Raw genomic sequence first — 17,739 nt, 5'->3', positions numbered from 1 at the left:
CTGGTGGAGGGACATATGTGTCACTTAGTTTGGGAAGGCATCGGGGGTTGCATTTCTAGGGAGCCCTGGGGCCAGGTCATTGCTCCCCAGACGCCCAGCCACGGCCAGTGCCTGGGGATACGGTGGAAGGAGCCGCATGGGGATGGCGAGATAGCAGGGCGCCCGTCCCGCTCCTGAGGATGCCCCTGTCCGGCCACCTTATTCTGGGGCACACCTCTAACAGGTCACCCCACGGTGGGGGTGCTCACCACCCACTCCAGGAGCACTCAGCTGCTGGCCTGAAGGGGAGGGGGAGAGGACCCCCCAGGGCCTCCCCACTTTCAGGGGCATCTTGGCCACCTGCCCACCCCCTGCACCCTCCTCCCCCAGGCCCGTTGGGCCCTCCCTCCCCAACCCCTGCTCCAGGCGAGTGGGCCCGCGTGCAGTAGAGCAGAGTTCTGAGCATTAACTGCCCCCATCTGCCACTGCCTCCCCGACCCGGTCCCCTCCCCAGGGCCCCATCTAGGGACTTGTTGGGCCCACGGGCACACTCACGCTCAGGCCCCTCTCAATGTGCCTTCCAAGCCCATGTCCCCAGACCCTCATGTCACCAGGCAGGAATTTGGCACGGGAAGGGAGCTGCTGGGAGTGGGCTGGGCCTGGCCCAGAGGTTCCCCCAAACAACCATCTGCAGAGCGGTCAAACCAGACGGACCCTGTCATGGGGCACCCACGTGCTGGGCTGCCCACACCCCTCGGCTGCCCTGCCACAGGTGGGCTTCCCTGGCCCGAGCGCAAGGGGGCGGACGACCTTCTGACGCCTTCCTGCAGCCTGAGCCGCCGTGGCCCAAGGGTGCTGGATCCGAGGAAGCAGTCCCCTCCTCTCCAGCTAACAGCCCCCGTCCGTCCAGGATGCTCCCACACACGGCTCCCCGACTCCCACCCCTGCCTGCCAGCCTTCCAAAGCCAGCTCTGAGCGGGAACTGCCCTGCCCACAGCTGGCTGCGTCTACCCAAACTCCCCCAGGGTGTCCTCATGGGCCCGCAGGAGGGCTTGGGGCTGCGCACCCCAAATCCATGCTGGGCTTGCCCCTTCGAGCTCAACTCAGTTCTCAGCTTGCTAGGAGGCCAGGCTGGGCTCAGGGCCTCTCCCAGCATCCCCTCTGAGCTCTGTCCCTGCCAAGGACAGCTCCCCCAGGCCAGGGTCCTGTCTGGCGTGTTACTGCTGGGCCCCAGCCCCGGCCCACACCCCAGACTCCCAAGTTGAGATTGTGGGTGTGGACTAGCGCGATAGGGACCCCATGCTCAGCTGTGCAGGGTCTCCCAGGGCTAACGCCCCTACACACGCGTGCACGCACAACACAGTTGCCGGGTCAACTCCTGTCCTTCCCACCACGGTGCTGTGAAGGGGATCCTCTAGGGCGGGCCTCCAGCGTCAGCTGCCAGCAAACCCCCCCGCACACCCCTCCCCTACATGGGGCCCAGGAGCCAGGCCGGGGGGCTCGGCACTCAATCCTGGGACCACACAATGGGGGCTGTGTCTCTCACCAGCGGCACAGGGACCAAGGTGGGAGGAGCGGCAAAGCAAGGCCTCCTTTTCACTCGCCACCAGGGCCTCATTCTGCACGTGGGGCAGGGCGGGGAGGTGGGGGCAACAGAGGTTTGCCGCTGATGCACTGCCCAGCGGGGCTGGAGAATCCTCTCAGGCAAGGCGAGGCCCTTGAAGGCTCAGCAGCTGGGGAGGCCGCCAGGTCCCAGGAATGATGATGTCCATGCAAGCTGGGGACCCGTCAGGCGCCCCGGAGGCAGGCAGGCCTGCCCTGCCCGGCACTCGTGCTGACTGTACTGGGCCCCTGGCATCCCTGGCAGAGTCCATTCCCCCGGGAGGACCTTGTGCCCACCCAGCTCGGGCACCTGGCATCACCGTGCGCAACACCGACAGGCCCAGAGTCAGCACGCGGGCACGCCGTGCAGGTGTCATCTCTGACAAAGCACAGACCGCAGGCATCATCCACGAATCTGCCCGGAGGCAGGTGCCCTTTTAGGCAGGCACACACCCCAGCTGGCTGGCTGGCTCTGCAACCCAGATTCAAGCCTGCAGTGCCCTGAACCCCAGATTCACGGTGGGCCCATGGGGGACAAGGCCCCACCCATGACGAAACCCGGTCCCTTCAGCCATGCTGCCTCCCAAGAACCCAGACCACGGCAATGGGGAGGTGGTGCCAGGCTTGGGAGGGAGCTCCTGGCAGCTCCCCTCCACACACCTGCTATGCCAGGGGGCCCAGCTGTCAGGAGCGCAGCTGGTGAAGCTGTAGGTCTCCCTCCCCCTGTCCCAGGGCAGTGGGGGGGCTGAGGGGGGTCCAGCAAGCAGCAGCCCATCCCAGCCGACCATCCTGACCACCCGCTAATCCTGGACGCAGAAGGGCACAAGCTTGGGGAGGCCTAGGGCCCCCACCCCCTGTAACCCCCACCCCTGCGCCCCCTCCTCCCCCGCACCCGCCACCAGGGGTGCCCCCTTCCTCTGCATCCCCTCCTTCACCTCGGGCGCCCCCCACCCCAGCACCCGCCGCCCCTGGCGCCCCGACCCTAGCACCCCCTCCTCCCCCGCGCCTCCGCCGCCGCCAGCCCAGCCCGCAGGGAGGGAGCGTCCCCGCCACGTTGCGCGCCCGCGGCAGCCTTTGTTCAGGGCCTCCCGCCTCCGGCCGCGGGTCCCCGCGCGTCCCGCCGTCCCCGCACGTCCCGCTGGTCCCCGCCGGTCCACCCAGCCTACCTGGAGTAGAGGCGCCGGGCCGGGCCGGGCAGCTCGTCGGCGGCGGGCGGGGCGGGGCAGGCCATGGGGCCGGGGTCGCCGAAGGCCAGGGGCGCACACCCCCCCTCTCGCGCCACCCTGCGCCTGTCCCCCGTCCGCCGTCCGCCGTCCACCGTCAGTCCGTCCGTCCGTCGGTCTGTCCGCCCGCCCGCGGGAGGCGCCGAGGAAGTGATGCGCGCGGGGCGCCGCCCCTCCCGCCGTGGCCGTGATGTCACCGCCGCCCGCGCGGGGAGGGGGCGCGGACGGAGCTGGAGCCGGAGCCGCGGGTCCCTCCCCACTGCGCGCGGCCCCGGGGAGGGGGGCGGGGCCTCTGAGAGGGCGCGCCCCCTGCCCCCCAGCTCCCCCTCTCCCCCTGGGGGGAGGGGGGACGGACATGAGGGCAGGGGCGGGCGCCGGCTTGGCCGCTGGGCGGCCGGGTTCTTGTGGGACCCGCGAGGGGCCTGGGTGGCGGTGCAGCCCTGCCGGCCTCCCCACCCCCACACGAGGGGCCATGAGGCCTCCTTGCCTTTATCTGGCAGGCGGCCAGCCCTCCTTGGTGGTCCCCTGCCTTCCTCATCTCCAGCCCCAACATGCCCACCCCCTTCTCCAGACGCAGTGGGGTGCTGGCCGTGGGGGAGGACCCTCTGCCAACTTCAGAGACACCTGGGGAGCTGATGGCAACCCCCGACCGTCCGGGCCCCTGTGCGAAGTGCCCCCATGTGACTTCCCTGGTCTGGGAGGACTGAGGGGGCCAGGGGATCTGCGTGGCCTGGCCCGGGGAGCCCCCCACCCTGCTGTTTCTCACCCCTGAAAGCTGGGGTGACCACCTCACCCTCCCAACCTTGGTCTTACTTGTGAAATGTGGATGACTCTGAACACCTGGAAGGACACTGTGCCCACGCCCCCCACGCCCAGCGCAGAAGCCACCCCTCTGTGAATGCCTGGGAGCCCTGCCGGCTGAGAGCTTGCCCTGGGGCCTCTCGGCCACCCACTCTTGGCTCTGCAGGGCCTTTGTGGGCTTCCCCAGGGCAGCGCCTGCCTGTTGGGGGCAGGGCACACCTGGGTCTCACCTGGTTCTGTCCTGTGGTTCTCAGCCCCAGCCTTCCTGGTGCAGCCAGAGGACTCCAGAACCTGGAAAAGTCACTGGGGCCCAACAGGGCAGCGATGACTCTGGGAGCAGGAAGTGGGCTACTTTCCCAGGAGAGCTGCCCTAAGGTCAGGGAAATGCCAGGGCCTCCCCGCAGGACCCTCAGCAGAATGCAGCCCACCGGCAAAGGCAAATGGCAACAAAAATAAACAGAAGATAAAAAAGGGCCTCTTGGCCCGGGGCTAGTTTGTTTTTCCTACGGAAGAGAGGCAGCGGGAATGAGAACCATCTGTGCCCAAGTGCTGGCTGCCTGGCGGCCCATCCTACTCGCCCTCCCCCATGACCACAGGAGCTGGGCAAGGCCTTGCTCCCTGCTGTGGCCACGCTGCCGGCTGGGGGGGGGGCGTGGGCGGGGTTACCCCCCTTATCTGCCACAGCCCCAGGCCTGCGTCCTTGGGGTGACTCCAGAGCTGGCATCATTGTAAGCCTGGGGCCCCACCTATGGCAGGCCTGAGCTCAGCGCCCTCAGGAGGCCACGGCTGCTAGCCCCTATGGGTCCCCTGGGTCTGCGGCCAGGGGACTGGTGCCAAGAAGGCCCTCGGAGTTACGTGATGTGAATGGCAGAGTAAGGGAGAAACGTGTGGCCCCGTAGCGGTGACTGTGGGGAAAGCATCTTGTTTTCCTTCCTGGAAACAGGCAGACTGGGGAGCTGGGGTCCCTGGGCTGGAAGAGTCTCCACTTTATATGAGAGCTTTCCGGGGGAGCTGGAACCCTCCGGGGGTGCTGTGCGCTGAGCCCGGCCAATGGCTCAGGCTGACAGGCCCCCCACCAGGTCACCTGGCACAAGTTGTTTTCCCTCTCTGAGCCCCGGTTCTGCCACCCGTGAATAGTGTTCAGTGGCTCAGTCCTGCAGGGGCCGTGAAGGCTGCGAGTCGCCGTTCCTGGAACACTGTAAGAGCTTGGGGAGCGCCGGCACTGGGGCCACTCTGCCTGAGCAATTGTGCCTGGTCCCCACTGGGCCCTGATGGTGGTCCTGGGTCCTGGCTGGATCGGGACAGCCCTGCTGCTCTGATGGAGGTGTGTCTCCCCTGTCGAGACCCAACTCTCTCCTGCCCAGAGAACCCGTGCAAGGAGGTGGGACGTGATGAGGACTGGCACCAGGCGACAAGCCCAACCTGCATTGCCCACATAGCCCCCCACCTGTGAGAAGGAGCGCATCACTGGTCCACGGAGAGCAGGGTGCTCCTGGGTGACAGGTCTGGGCCAGGAGGAGCTCCTGGAGGGCACCATCCTTCCATCACCACCGGCCTCCCACTGGTGCTGCACCTGGCCTCCCCCATTCGCTCTGCTCACCCTCCCCAGCCTCCTGGGGTGGGGGAGGCACCTCTTTACATTCTGCCTCGTAACTGCCACCCCACTTCGTGTTGCCTGGTGCACCAGCCGGACAGAGTGCTCCCATGGGAGGCCGCAAGCACGCCCCCTCCATCCATCCATCCTTAATGGGCCTCATTCCCAAAGGAGCATTAGAGGGAAGAAAAGCGATTTCCTGTCCAGACACATCCTTGGACGGAATGTGATGGGTAGGCACAGACAGTAATGCTGGACCCCGTCTGGGAGGCACCCGGTCTCAAGAGCTGACGCACGGCAATCGGAGGGCCCAGGCTTTACTGCCAGCACGCGTCAGCATCCGTGCCACGAGCACCCGAGGGCACCTGCCACGTGCCTGCCCTCCACCACTCAGCCTTCCTGGCATCCTGCCTCGTCGGCACGCCCCTCCTGTTGTACAGGTAAGCAGACAGGGCAGTGGTGGCCCAGGCCTCCGGACTGGGCTGCAGGGGAGCTGACGTCAAGCCCTGGTTTTCTGTCTTACGCCTTCCTGGATCTGCACCCTGGATCTGTCCCTGGGACACGCTTGGCGGGAGATGACAGTGGACAGTTGCAGGGTTCTTTCTGAGCCTCTGGAAGTGGGGAGACCTGGTGGACTCTCCAGGTTCCCCATGGGCCGGGGATGAAGGCCAGGCCGGCGGAGGCCATCCAGGCTGCCTGGAGCTGTCCTAGGGACAAAGGATGGGCACGCAGGCTTCAGCAAGGTGTGTGACCTCCGAGGTGCGCCCCGCCCCCCCAGCTGTTGGCTGAGGCCGGGGGTAGATGGGGATGTCCCTGTGGCCGGCATGGCCTCCCAGACCCGCCTGCCTTCCGCTCCCACCTCTGCAGCCAGGTGGCTCCCTCAGGGCCCGGTGGGGGCTGGGAGCACTGCCAGGGCTGTGGGCGGAGCAGCCAAGCCCAACGCAGGGCCTGCAGGCTCCTGGCCAACCTCTGCCATGGATTCCCAACTAGAGAGCGCAGAGGTAGTCAAGGAGAAGACACACACACACACACACACACACACACACCGGGTACACACGCGTGCTTAAGTAAGATCTCTCAGGTTTACTGCGTTCCCCATGATCTCATTACCCTGACAAGGAACTTACTCTCCCGTACAGTTGCAGGGCGAGTGTCCTCCCCCGTTGCCCCAAGGCCCCCATGGGTCACCCCGCAGCCATTTCCTCTCTCCCCAGGCCCCTCAAAAGTCCTCGGAAAGTGGGGTCTGCCGGGGGTGGGGATGGATGGGATCACAGGCTCGTGCCGTGGGGAGCTGGCAGGAAACATTCTGCCTGCCCACGGGCCCAGTGCCTCCCTAGGAGACCTTGTGCCCAGGAAATAGCTGGCGGTCCGAGGGAGGCCGTCCACCACCCACAGCATCCATGACACCCGGCCACGCGGCGTTCCTGCGGCTCACACCCCGCTCACACCCCTGGAGCCGCGTGAGGCGGGACACGCTTACCTGCGGCAGGCCGGTCTGTGCGGGCTCAGCCTCGGCTTCGGTGACGGAAACCCTGCCCCTGCCTATCTGTGCCCCCCCCGGCCCGGCAGATGGGGGACGCAGTGAGACAGGGAGACACAGAGACAGAGACAGAGACAGAGAGATGGAGAGAGAAGGAGGCCTGACCCTTGCAGCGGATAGTCTGGGGGCTCCGGGTACACACTGGTGTGTGGTGGAAGGGGGCGTCTAAACAGACAGAATGAGGAAAGCAAACCTCCTGCCCCAGATCAATCCAAGGAAGCCCCTGCAGCCAAATAGAAAAGGCAGAGGATTTTTCCCTTTTAGGGGTTCTCTGCCCACAGCTCCCCATTCCAGGAGTGCCACCGAGGTTAAAAGCCACCCCCAGCCCTTCTGCCCCGAGACCTTGGCCAAGCTGACCCGCTGGCACTTATCCCGGGGGCCGTGGGGCGGTGAGCACGGGAGGAGAGTGAGTGAGGCACCGTGAGGGCCCCCCGAACTCTGCCGAGATGGGGCGAAGCCATCTGTTTCCTCCTGGGGCCGCTGTGCAGACGAGCACACGCCGGGTGGCTTGAGATGAGAACGCTGTTGTCTCTCGGGGCTGGAGGCCTGAGGAGTCAAGGGGCCCCGAGCCGCACTTCCCCCTGAGGCTCCGGGGGAGCGTCCTCCCTGCCTGTGCTGGCGCCTCGGACTCCAGGCACCCCTCCACCTCCGCTCCGTCCTCAACAGGCCTGTCCCCTTCTCTGGAAGGACTGCCCATCGGATGCAGCACCACCGACCCCAGGACACTCTCATCTTGAGGTCCTTCACCCTTTCTTCCAAAGCGGGTCACATTTATACCAGGTGCGTGTCTTTTGGGGGCCCCAGCCGCGCTCACTTCCCGGTGTTTACTTTCAGTGGTTGCTCCATGACTCGGGTCACCTGGTTTTGTGGCCTCATTGCCACGTAACGTGCCCCGCGAGCACTTCCCAGGCCTCACAGAGAGGTTTGCGCAGACACGACTGGGGGCGGGGCCAGGCAACACCTGTCCGTGGCCGCACCACTGCTCCTGGACCAGGCCCTCGCTGGTGGACGCCCTGCTGCCCCCTCGCCCCCCCCGTCCCATGGAAGCCGAGCACCTGGGCTCCCCGGGGAGGGAGAAAACCTCTGTCCGCGGGGACCCTGACTGTCTAGAATGCAGGGACGGTGTGGAGCTTGGGAGGGCCCAGGCCCGTGCGGACGTTGCTCCCGGAGCAGGGGACAAGCCGGGAAGCAGGCCCAGGCCCAGCTCAGTGACTCACAAGCTGGGGCCCCAGCCCTTCCCTGGGTCTCTCTCCTCTCTCAAACGGAAGCCTGGAGGGTACAGTGCTGCCCTTGGCCTGGGCCTAGAACACATCGCACCCTCAGCAAGGGATAGCTGTCACTGGGAAACTTGTTCCTGCACTGACCTTCTCCCACCGCCTGGCCTGACCCCTCCTGCCTGGCCCAGGGGTCTGGGCAGACGCAGGGCCCTCTTAGGGCACAGACTTCGTGTGTGGGGCCAGTGAGCTAGGCGTTTGCCTGCCTCTCTGGCCCAGGTGCTCCATTTGGCAGCAAGACCAGAGGGGGCCTGGGGGCCTCTGAGGCCACCAGCCTGAGGGACTGGGCCAGCCTGCTAGCTGGGAACCTGGAAAAGTGGCTGCAGTGGGCCTGCAGGAGGGGCCTCCACCCTCGGGACCCACCTCCTCTCCGCCCCCACCCCCCAGCCTTGGCCCTTGAGTGCTGGGCGCTCACCACCTGCGTGCCACCTGCCACATCTGGGGTGTTGTCACAGAGCCAGGAGGAAGCCTGGTCCCGTGGGACCCCTCAGTGCTGCGGGAGCCCCCACGCACACTTGCACCTGCCTCTCTGTGGAAGCCAGACTCCCTGAAGGCCCCACCTACTGCCAGGTGTCAAGGAAGAAGGACCCCAGTTTCAGCCCTTCCTCTGCCCTCACACGCGGTCACCCCCACCCACGCCTTGGGCGGCCAGGCAGGCTGGAGGGGTGGCATGTTCCAGCGGCACAGGGTCGGGGGGGAGAACGAAGGGGTGCTCAGGGGGCCTGTGGCCACTACACAGTGAGGATGGGGGCTCAGGGAAGGCAGCGGGCAGGACGCCATGCCAGGCTCGCCTGGCACGAGGAAGCAGGGTGGGCAGCTGTGGAGGGCACAGGACTTGGGGCCGAGCAAGGAGGCAGCCCGCTCTCCGGGGCACGGTGGGACCGGGGGCAACTACCACAGACGATCTCAAGAAGCACCGAGCGCCCCTTCCCTGTGTCAGCAAGACCTACACCTGGACTTGCGGCAGGAGGCCGGGAAGGCAGCCAGGAGGAGCCGGCCTCAGTGGGGTCCCCCTGCAATGTCCGGCTGTCTGTCCAGCAGCAGAGAGGAAGCCCAAGGAAAGCAGGAGAGGGGGACCACACCTCCTGCTGGCCCCCACCTGACCCCCCTCTCCCTCGCCCAGGTGGGGTCTGTTCCCTGGGCCTCTGCCCTGTGGTTCCCCGCAGCTACGGTTGCCATGGAAACCCTGCATCCTTGCAGCCCCTCCTCCCGCGGGTTATGCCGGAATCTCAGCCAGGCTGCCTCCTCTCCAGCCCTCTGTGGCCTCAGGGTGGGGTTCTTTTCACAGCTTGATTCTTCCCAGTTGCCCTGGGAAAAGGACAGCAGGTCCTTTCCCTAATTTCCAAATCATCTGGTCAGATCTGCAGGAGAGGGAGGGATGCTGGAGACGCTGGGCCCTGGGTCCTGTGCACCGCATGGTGTGGGGCCCCGGCGTCAGTGTTCCTAATCCATCTAGGGGCAATGATTGCCGTACACGGAGGGGGGCGGGAGGCAGCTGCTCAGTGTAGCATAGCAGGTGTCCACATGAGGCCCCAGGGAGTCCCCAGCCCCAAAGGCATCTGGAATCCTACCACTCTGGTCCTCCAAACTGCAAGCCTCCAGAGAAGGGAGCACGGACATTTCCGGAAAGAGCGTCTGGCCCAGAACAGTCGAGAAGAGAAGCAGAAGGAAGGAAGGAGAGACCAGTCCTTGGCCTCCCTCCCCAGACACAGGACCCCAGGCTTCCAGGGTCCCTCCCTCTCCCTGCGGGACTGGTCAGAGCTCAGAGCCAGGCTGATTGGGAAATTAGGGAGAGGACCCACTGGGGACAAACCAACCACATGCATTTACTTTTGATCCCCTTGGAAGCCCCATTGAAATGACAGTAATGAGTTTCTTTGTTAAGTTATAAGCTCATAAAGACACACAGGACAGGAGAGGGAGGGAAGCAGCTGACGGGGAGGCTGGATTCTGGAGGCGACACCCCACAGCTGGAGGTCTGGACTGAGGGCCCCCCACCCTGCAGAGGCAGAGAGCCAGGGAATGGGGGTGCCTACAGAGCCCCCTCCTTCCGCATCCTCCCAAGCCGGAGAATGGAGGGGTCTTCTCAGGGTCTGGCCAGCCCCAAAGGTTTGGAGTGCACAGCCCGCCCGTCCCTCAGAGTGACCAGTTTCATCTTGGCCCCACCTGTCGCAGGTCGGATTCTCCGGACTCGGAGGCCAAGGCAGAGTTTGGGGTGCCCGACGTGCATCAGGGGCCGGCGCCTGTCGGAGGGCAGGGAAGACTGCCGTGTGGCCGGGCCTGCGGGGCCCTGGCTGAGGGAGACCTTGCTCCCAGCCCTCGGTCCCCAGGCCCAGCTGTTCTTCCTGCTGGGGACGCAGCCCCACGAGGAGATCCTGGGCGAGGCGCCCTCCCCTCGCGGGGGCCTGGCCCGGCGGACACTTCCGGCTGTGCCCTCCCTTGCTGTGATGAGAGTGGGTGCGGTGTCACAGGGGATCCCGTGCATGTCGGACGCCTGCAACCCCAGGGGGTGGTGCTGGCTGAGGCCCTGAGCCCCCTCCTGTGAGGAGGAGCCGCTGTCCTTCGGAACGAGGAGGCTCAGCGGAGTCGCCTGGTGCCCAGCTCAGGGGCTCGGCGCCGCCCTGGGTGCTGGCAGGCTGGGCATTTGGAGGCAGGGAAGCTGACCCACCTTGGTCCCTAAGAGTTCACAGTGCTGGGCCCACAGGTGGCCTCCCTCTCTGCCAACGTGGCCACTGCCCCCCAGGCCAGCACCGAGGCAGCTGGTGACCCCAGCTGGCAGGGCGGGGCCGCGTCTGAGCGGCTTCAGGTCGCTTCTCGGCCGGTGCTGGCTGGTGGGCAGGAAACTGAGGGAGAGGGAGACCTTCGCGCATCGCACGCACACCACGGGCCTCTGCCCAGACCTCCTTTGCTTTTGAGGCTCTACCCGGCCGGGAGGCCACCCGCCACTGCCCTCCGGCCGTCTCTCTTGCACACCAAGGGCGACCAGGGGCAAAGCTAGAGGGACATGCCGCCATACCTGCTCCTGCTTGACTCCCAGGGGCCCATCCGGCACCCAAGCTCGGCACACCCTCCCCGCTCAGCTGCCTGGCCGTGCCGGCTCCCCGGAGGGCCAGGCTGAGGGCTCTGTGCCACAGCGGCGGGTGCCGTGGGGCCCGGACCGCGGGCTCAAGCACGGCTCTGCCTGAGACTCTTACGTCTCACGCGGGCTGCCCGGGTGGCCCGGCCAGACTCAGCTCGCGATGGCCGTGCTCGGTGCCAGGCCCAGGACTGGGCTCGCGGCCCAGCTGCACGCTAGGACTTATAATTTAGAAGGCATGTGTCTCAGTCAGCTCGGGCTGTGTAACAAAACTCGGCCACCTCAGGCCAGCTGGACTTGCCCTGTTGCCATGGACATCCACGGACAAAGGCCGCCTGTGTGTGTGTCCCTTCTGGTACCCACCGCCCACCTCCGGGTGCCAGGTATCTCTGGGCTGTGGTGGCTGAGGCGGCCCAGCCAATGTGCAGAGCTTGGTCGGGAAGGCGGGGTCATGCCCTCCTGACCCTCGGGCCCCAGGATGCAGCTGCCCCCCGGCGTGGTCTTGCCTGGCAGGCCCAGCTCTGGGCCAAGGTGGCCTTGCCAAGTGCCTGGATCTTTTAGGACAGTGCCCAGCTTCTGGGGGGGCAGGTGTACCCCTGAGATTCTAAGAGACCAGGCTGCTCTGAGTTTCTCTGCCCCCAAACCCGAATTTCCTGAACACCAAGAGGAATCTTTTGCAAGGAGACTTTTACTAGAGTTTGTTTGGGAGGGAAAGACCTAGCTTCTGGGAGTAGGGGGGTGGTAGGGACGGCAAGGGTTGGGGGACTGCCACGGGGGGCTGGGTCCCCTGGCCATGACGGAGAGAAGGCACCACGTCAGCTGCACTGGGGAGGACCCTGACTGCCATCGGGGGGCCGCCTGCCCCCGGGACTCCCAGGCTCCCCGGGCCCCTGCAGGTGCGAGTTTGGAGCTGGGAAGGGGTGGGGGCAGCACAGCCTCGACCACACACCGACCTGCACCTGCAGTTGAAAACCTCGCATAAGGACGCTGGGTGCGGGCACAGATCTTAGCCAAACGACCAAACCCCAAGACCCACACGCAGGTCCAGGCACAGAATGCACTGCCAGGGTCCCCCAAGACCCTCCTGTCCCTCCACTGCCAAGGTGAGTACGCGGGGGGCCCTCCCGGAGCCGCACCCACTCCAAGGAGGCAGGAGACTCTCAGGTTTTGAGTTTGGTAACTGGACTTCGCAGTGGCTCTGCCTCCTCCCGCCTCCCCCTACTGGGCACCTCCCCGCTGTCTCGAAGCCTGAAGGGTCTCAGCCATCCCACCCCCACCCCCGACACTGTGCTTCCGAAGGGCCAGGTGGCCCTGTCTGCCTCCAGGCCCCCCCTCCCCGGCTCCTAGCTGCCAGGCTGCACCGCCGGAGCCCCGGGTGGTCCCTGGGGGGCAGAGAGAGAAAGAAAGCAGGGGAGGGCTGAGAGGGAGCGGCTCTGGACCGCTCTGGAGATCCTCCCTTCCTGCCAGAGCGTACCTGCCTCCTGCCCTGCCCCCACTGCCATGGGGAAGAGCGCCCCAGGTGTGTGTCCTCTGCCCAGGTGGGCTGGAAGTGCAGGTGAGGCTCTGCCCCCCGCCCCCACCGGGTTCCCGGAAGCCAGCCCGGAGGAGGAGCCTGCACGGATGCACGCCTGGGTTTCTCTGGCAACATCAGGGCGGGCGTCCCAGCCTCCTGCCCGACCTCCTGCACACCTGGAGGTGCGGGTGCCCCGTGTCTGTGCTCTGCTGGCAGCGGGCCTTCGAGCCACGGCCCCCGCCTGGCGCCCTCCCCGCAGACGGAGGCCTGGGGCCTGCCAGCTGGTGAGTACCCTGGGGGGCCCTACCTGAGCCCGCCTGGCCTGCCCCAGGCCCCTGGGGGAGGGGTGCGTGGGGGCACGGCGGGTTGGGAAGGGGACAGCCTTTCCTTCTTCCATGGACGTGGCTGAGTGCAGGGTAGCCATCCTTCTCTGTCCTGCCTGAGGAGGGGTCTTCCTGCCTGGGGGCTGCCTCTGGGGGCTTGGGGGCTCCTCAGGGGCAAAGCCAGGCTGCCTGGGTGTGAGATGCCCACAAGCCCTACCCCCTGGGCTGCCCTGCCTCTGGGCTCCGGTGCTGCTGTAAGGCCAGCCCTAGACTCTCCCCTGATGAACTGTGCCTCAGTTTCCCCGTGTGTATGGGGGGGATAAATACTCTTCCAGCGCCCGGATGGGGCTGATGGGTGGTTCTGCATTGGTGCCACCTGGCAAGGCAATCATCTGACAATGAGGCTGGCTCAGCCTGGACCCCGTCCAGCTAACTCCCTGGACAAAGGGCCCCTCAGGCCGTCCGGTCCTGCTGGAGGGCTCCCACCCAGGAGTGCAGTTACAGGGTGAGGCAGCAGTAGGAGACCCCTGGCCCCGAGTTAACTGTTCTGAGCTGTCTGAAGATGGTTTTGGTCCCTGGGGTGTCCTTTCTCAGAATCCCCGGTCTACTCTGCTCGCTCCCGGTTTGGAGGAGGTGGTGCTGAGGGCAGGTGTCTGTTCTGTGTTGTGTGACTGTGGGCAAGGTGACAATGCCCTCCTCACGGCTTGGGAGGAGCCCCAGGTTGCCTGGGGAACGCCCTGGGCGCAGGGCCTGGCCCCTGGCAGGTGCCCCAAGCGGTCTCCACAAGTGACCCAGCGGGCCTGAGGGTGACCGTGCGGGGCGGGGGGACGAGGAGGTGGCAGGGCCTGGGGGCCGGCGGAGCTCCCTTCTGACCTCTCTGTGGGTGTGGCCGTGAGACCCTCCTGGCAGCAGTGGATGGTGGCTCCGGGGTCCCCTGGGCAGTGGGTTTCATGGGCGGCGGTGCCATGAGTCTTGGTTGTGTAGCCGGGGGTGGGGGGTTTGCCGGAGCCGAGAGGCCGTGGGGGTGTGGACAGCCTTCATTTCATTCCTCTGCCCGCAGAGCCCGCTGCTCGAGGCCGGTCTGCGGGGTTTATCTCTGCCCCACCTCGCCCACCAGGGCTTCCATCTGGCTTCCCTGATGGCGCCCTCCTCCCAACGGCCAACTGTCTTCCCAAATCGCTGGCCCTGTGTCACCTTGTCCCCGCCCTCACATCTGCCACCCTGGGGGCCCGACCAGCTTCCAGGAGTCCATCAGCTTCTGGGGAGCGGCTGTGGAGACACTGGGGCTGTTGGGGCAAAGTGGGCGGCAGAGGCTGGGGGACACCGCCCTGGCCAGACTCCCACACAGAGCCTTCGGCAGCCCAGGCCGGCCCTGCTTGCCCCGCTCCGCAGACCTGGGCGGTGTGCACGCGTGTGCCTGTGTGCCGTGTGTCTGTCCGGTGTGTACCAGACGGGAGGCGTGTGCTTTTGTGCAGCAGGGCCCAATATGACAGATGCTCTTGTCACCTGCATATCATTTCCCCAGATATGACCTGAGCCCGGGTCAGCCTCCCAAGTGCTTCCTTTCGGACCTCCGAGCCCCTGTCCCCGGCCGGCGCTGCTGGGCGGCGTGCGGGCAGGGCGTGTGGCGGCTGCAGACTGGTCTGGGTACAGGCCGGTTCGGGCGTGCTCGCTGAGGGACCACCGAATGCCCGGGGCTGGGTCTGAGCGGGAGGCTGCACGGTGTCATGGCCACGTCCAGGCCTGTGCGAGCTGCGGGGCTGGCAAGGTCTCTGTGCTCTCAAACCCTGGGGCCCGGGGCTGTGGGCGCGGTGGGCCTTTCTCCTTCGTGGTCCACGGACTCTGTCTGCAAGCCTGCTCGACCTGCTTGGGGCTGGGGGCCCGGGGGACGAGCCGTGAGAAGCTGCTCCTGGAGGAAGGCCCCCACCCCGCTCTGCCCACCCCACCCCTCCAGCCAGCCCAGGCCGTGGGAGCAGCCCCGCAGTGCCCGGGCCAGGACAGTAGCGTGGTCTGCACCGTGCAGTGGGCTGTGGGCGCTGTGGGTAGGCCCCCCCCGCCCCCACCCCCCTGGGGCAAGAGGCAGGGGCCCTGGTGAGCCGGTTTCTGGCTGCACTGGGCAGATGCCTCAGGGAACGGGCCAGTGGTGTGGACCTGGGCTGGCGGTCCAGGCTCCGGGGTGGGCTGGGGGAGGGCAGAGGCGTGCTGGCTTTCCTTCCTCAGTCAGCCCCCTCCCCAGGCTACCCCCCCCCCCGTGAGCCCTCTGTGTTCCCTGTGTCTCTGACCCTCAAAGAAGAAACCTTAGCAGGTGGGGGCTGGTGCTCTGCCCACTTCACTGATGAGCGAACGCCCTGCCTGAGCTCAGCAGTGGGCCCCTGGGATGTCGAGGGGCTGGGCAGGGGGGCGTGCGGAGGCTTAGCTTGCTCTCCACAGTAAGCCTCAGGCCAAGAAGCCCACCCTTGTGGCCCTCCCCACCGCACCCCCACCCCCCCCCCCGCTTCTGACCCTGCCGGGACCCTGGGCCACAGGACCGCTGCCAGGGAGACAAAACCTCACAGGGCCTTGCCGTGCTGGGGGCTCTGGCAGGGAGCCAGCCCGGACCCCCGCTGTCCCCAGTCCCCCGTGGTGCGGGCGGAGGAGTGGGCACTAGGACACAGTGGGGGTGGCATTTGTAGGTTGTGAGCCAGCGAGGAGGCGGGGGGTGGGTCAGGATGGGGGTGCATGCCACAGCCAGGGGACCCTCCAGCTGGGCCTACCTCTCTGCTTAGGGTAGAGATGCGGGGGCCTGACCTGTGTGCAGGTGCCCCCCACCCCAGGCCGTGGCCTCTGGTACCCACACTGCTGCTGGGGGCCCTGGCCGGGGCCCGGCTCACAGAGCTGTGGTCGCCCCAGCAGGTGCCAGAGGGCTGGGGCCAGGGGTCCACCGAGGGTCCTGGGCAGGGAGAGGCCTCGGGGGCTAGCACGTCTCCCGATTGGGAGCCGGTCTGGAGGGGGGCTGGTAAAGCAGGCCTGCGGGGCGCGGCCAGTGGAGTGGGAGGAGAGGGAGGGGGTCTGGGCTTGTCACAGATCCCGGGGCTGCCGCGACGCTGGGGTTATTTACACCGTCACACACTCATTTCACGATTTTGCTTTTATCGACTGGTGTATGGCAGCCGGCTGTTCCGTCGTGTTTATGAAACGGCTGCTTCCTGCGGAGGGCCGCGGCTCTGGACCTACCGCTTTCCTGCTCATGGGAAACCGGGGCCACCAGCTGACCTCCAGAGAGACACGGGCTTGGCTTGGCTCCGGCCGCCGCAGCTCAGGATGACCCTCTCCCGCTGTCCTTGAGGACGTCAGGTGGACGCTGGAGAGGATGCCCCCCAGGACCTTAGCCGATGTAGGCGCCCCAGGGCCTGGCCAAGGCGGGGTCCTTCAGCGGAGGCCCGGGGGCTGCAGTGACCGCGGGGTCCTTCAGTGGAGGCTGCAGGGGGTTCTGCTCCAGAATGGGGAGCCTCTCTGTGAACTAGAGGAGGCTGAGCTGTCTCTGGGAGTCTCCTCGGTTGTCCAGCCTCTAAGGGTGGTGTGGGGGACACCGTGGTCACCCCCTGGTGATGTCCCCCGAGCTTGCCAGCCCCCATGTAGCAGAAGCCGTCTGCAGGCCCCATGTATCCCCAACACGTCGTGGGAACACGCGTGTGCCCTGTGGCTCTCCTGGAAGGGCCTGCTTTCCCAAACCCCAGGGGCAGCCCTCTGCCATGCCGACCCCTCACAAACATCCCATAAAGAAACATGGGGTGGGACCCACTGCATTTTGGCCTCACCAGGTGACGTCCCCAATGGAGCAGGCAAGCTGGGGCAGGGCTGGACTCCTGGCCAGAGCTGGATGGTGGCCTCGGTGCCACTGGCAAGGGGACCCGCCTGCAGAGCTGTGTCGTCAGTCTAGGTTACTAGGTGTGGTCGAGGGCCCTGGGGCCAAAGGCTGGATTTGGGGTTCTGCTGGCTCTGTGGTCTGAGGCACATGCGTTTTTCCCCTCATCCCAACTGCAGGAGAAGTGGGTTGTTGGAGTCGAAGGGGCAGCACCTCACATTCCAGGCAGGGCCTGTCCCTGGGGTGACTCTTCTCTCCTGCTGGTGGCTGAATGTGGGGCCGTGTCCCTATGACCAGGGCCCCATTGGGCTCAGGGCCCCGCCCCGTGTCCTGTCCCGGTGGCAGCTGGCTCCAGGCATCCCTGGCTCCCCAGGACAGGCTCTTAGAATAAGCCTCACAGAGGCTCTCCATTCTGCCTGGAATTAGGAGCTCTTTTGCTGCAAACCCCCTTTCTCTGGGGCATCCTGAAAACGAAGGGTTCATAGCCAGCTCAGCCATCCCACTGCTCATGAACACGGGCCACCCTGCTTAGCACCCTCCTGCTGGAGTGAACTCACCAGAAGCTCACAATACCCAGAGGCAGGGCAGGGTGGGGTCTCTGGTCACCCAAGGTTACTCAGCTGGCTAGGGGCGGAGCGGGGATTTGAACCAGCTCTCCTCCTCGGGGGACCATGCCAAGCTCAGAGCCAGCTGACTGCAGAGTCCGAGTCCTTCCCACCATACTGCCCTGCCAGGGTCGGCGAGAAGGCGACAGGACCCCACTGCAGGTGGACCAGGCTGGGGTGCTCTCTGAGGAGGGCAGGGCCAAGGAGGCAGGCCTGGGGCTCCTGGGGCTCAGGCATCTTCAGCTAGTATGTCCGTGGGCCAAAGGGTGCCCTGAGCATTTGCCAGGGAGAGCTGAGAAGCCAGGGCCCACTTCCCCTGACCAACCCCGAGGAGCCAAAGGCAGCGGCCTGGGAGATGGTTCCCA

The 17,739-nt window shown here is 66.3% G+C and overlaps 1 protein-coding gene across 3 annotated transcripts in view; it reads right to left on the bottom strand.

The window, feature by feature from the left end:
- GPSM1 (G protein signaling modulator 1) overlaps positions 1-4,095 on the bottom strand; it is a 28,725-nt gene extending 24,630 nt beyond the window's left edge. Inside the window, exon 1 of one of the 3 annotated variants that reach the window (XM_078062017.1) lies at positions 3,836-4,095. Coding sequence is in view for 2 of the 3 variants with exons in the window: in XM_078062018.1 (XP_077918144.1) it covers positions 2,748-2,812 (65 nt within the window). In the remaining variant the exon portion in view is untranslated. Of the gene's footprint in view, positions 1-2,747; positions 2,925-3,835 lie in introns of those variants that run through there. The other 2 variants (XM_078062018.1, XM_078062016.1) reach the window with 2 other exon arrangements.
- Between the last annotated feature and the right edge of the window lie 13,644 nt (positions 4,096-17,739).

Source organism: Halichoerus grypus, chromosome 14 (genome assembly GCF_964656455.1).
Source record: "Halichoerus grypus chromosome 14, mHalGry1.hap1.1, whole genome shotgun sequence".
Taxonomy (NCBI): domain Eukaryota; kingdom Metazoa; phylum Chordata; class Mammalia; order Carnivora; family Phocidae; genus Halichoerus; species Halichoerus grypus.
The sequence above is the reverse complement of the archived record's forward strand: the minus strand, read 5'-3'. Positions and strand labels throughout refer to the sequence as shown.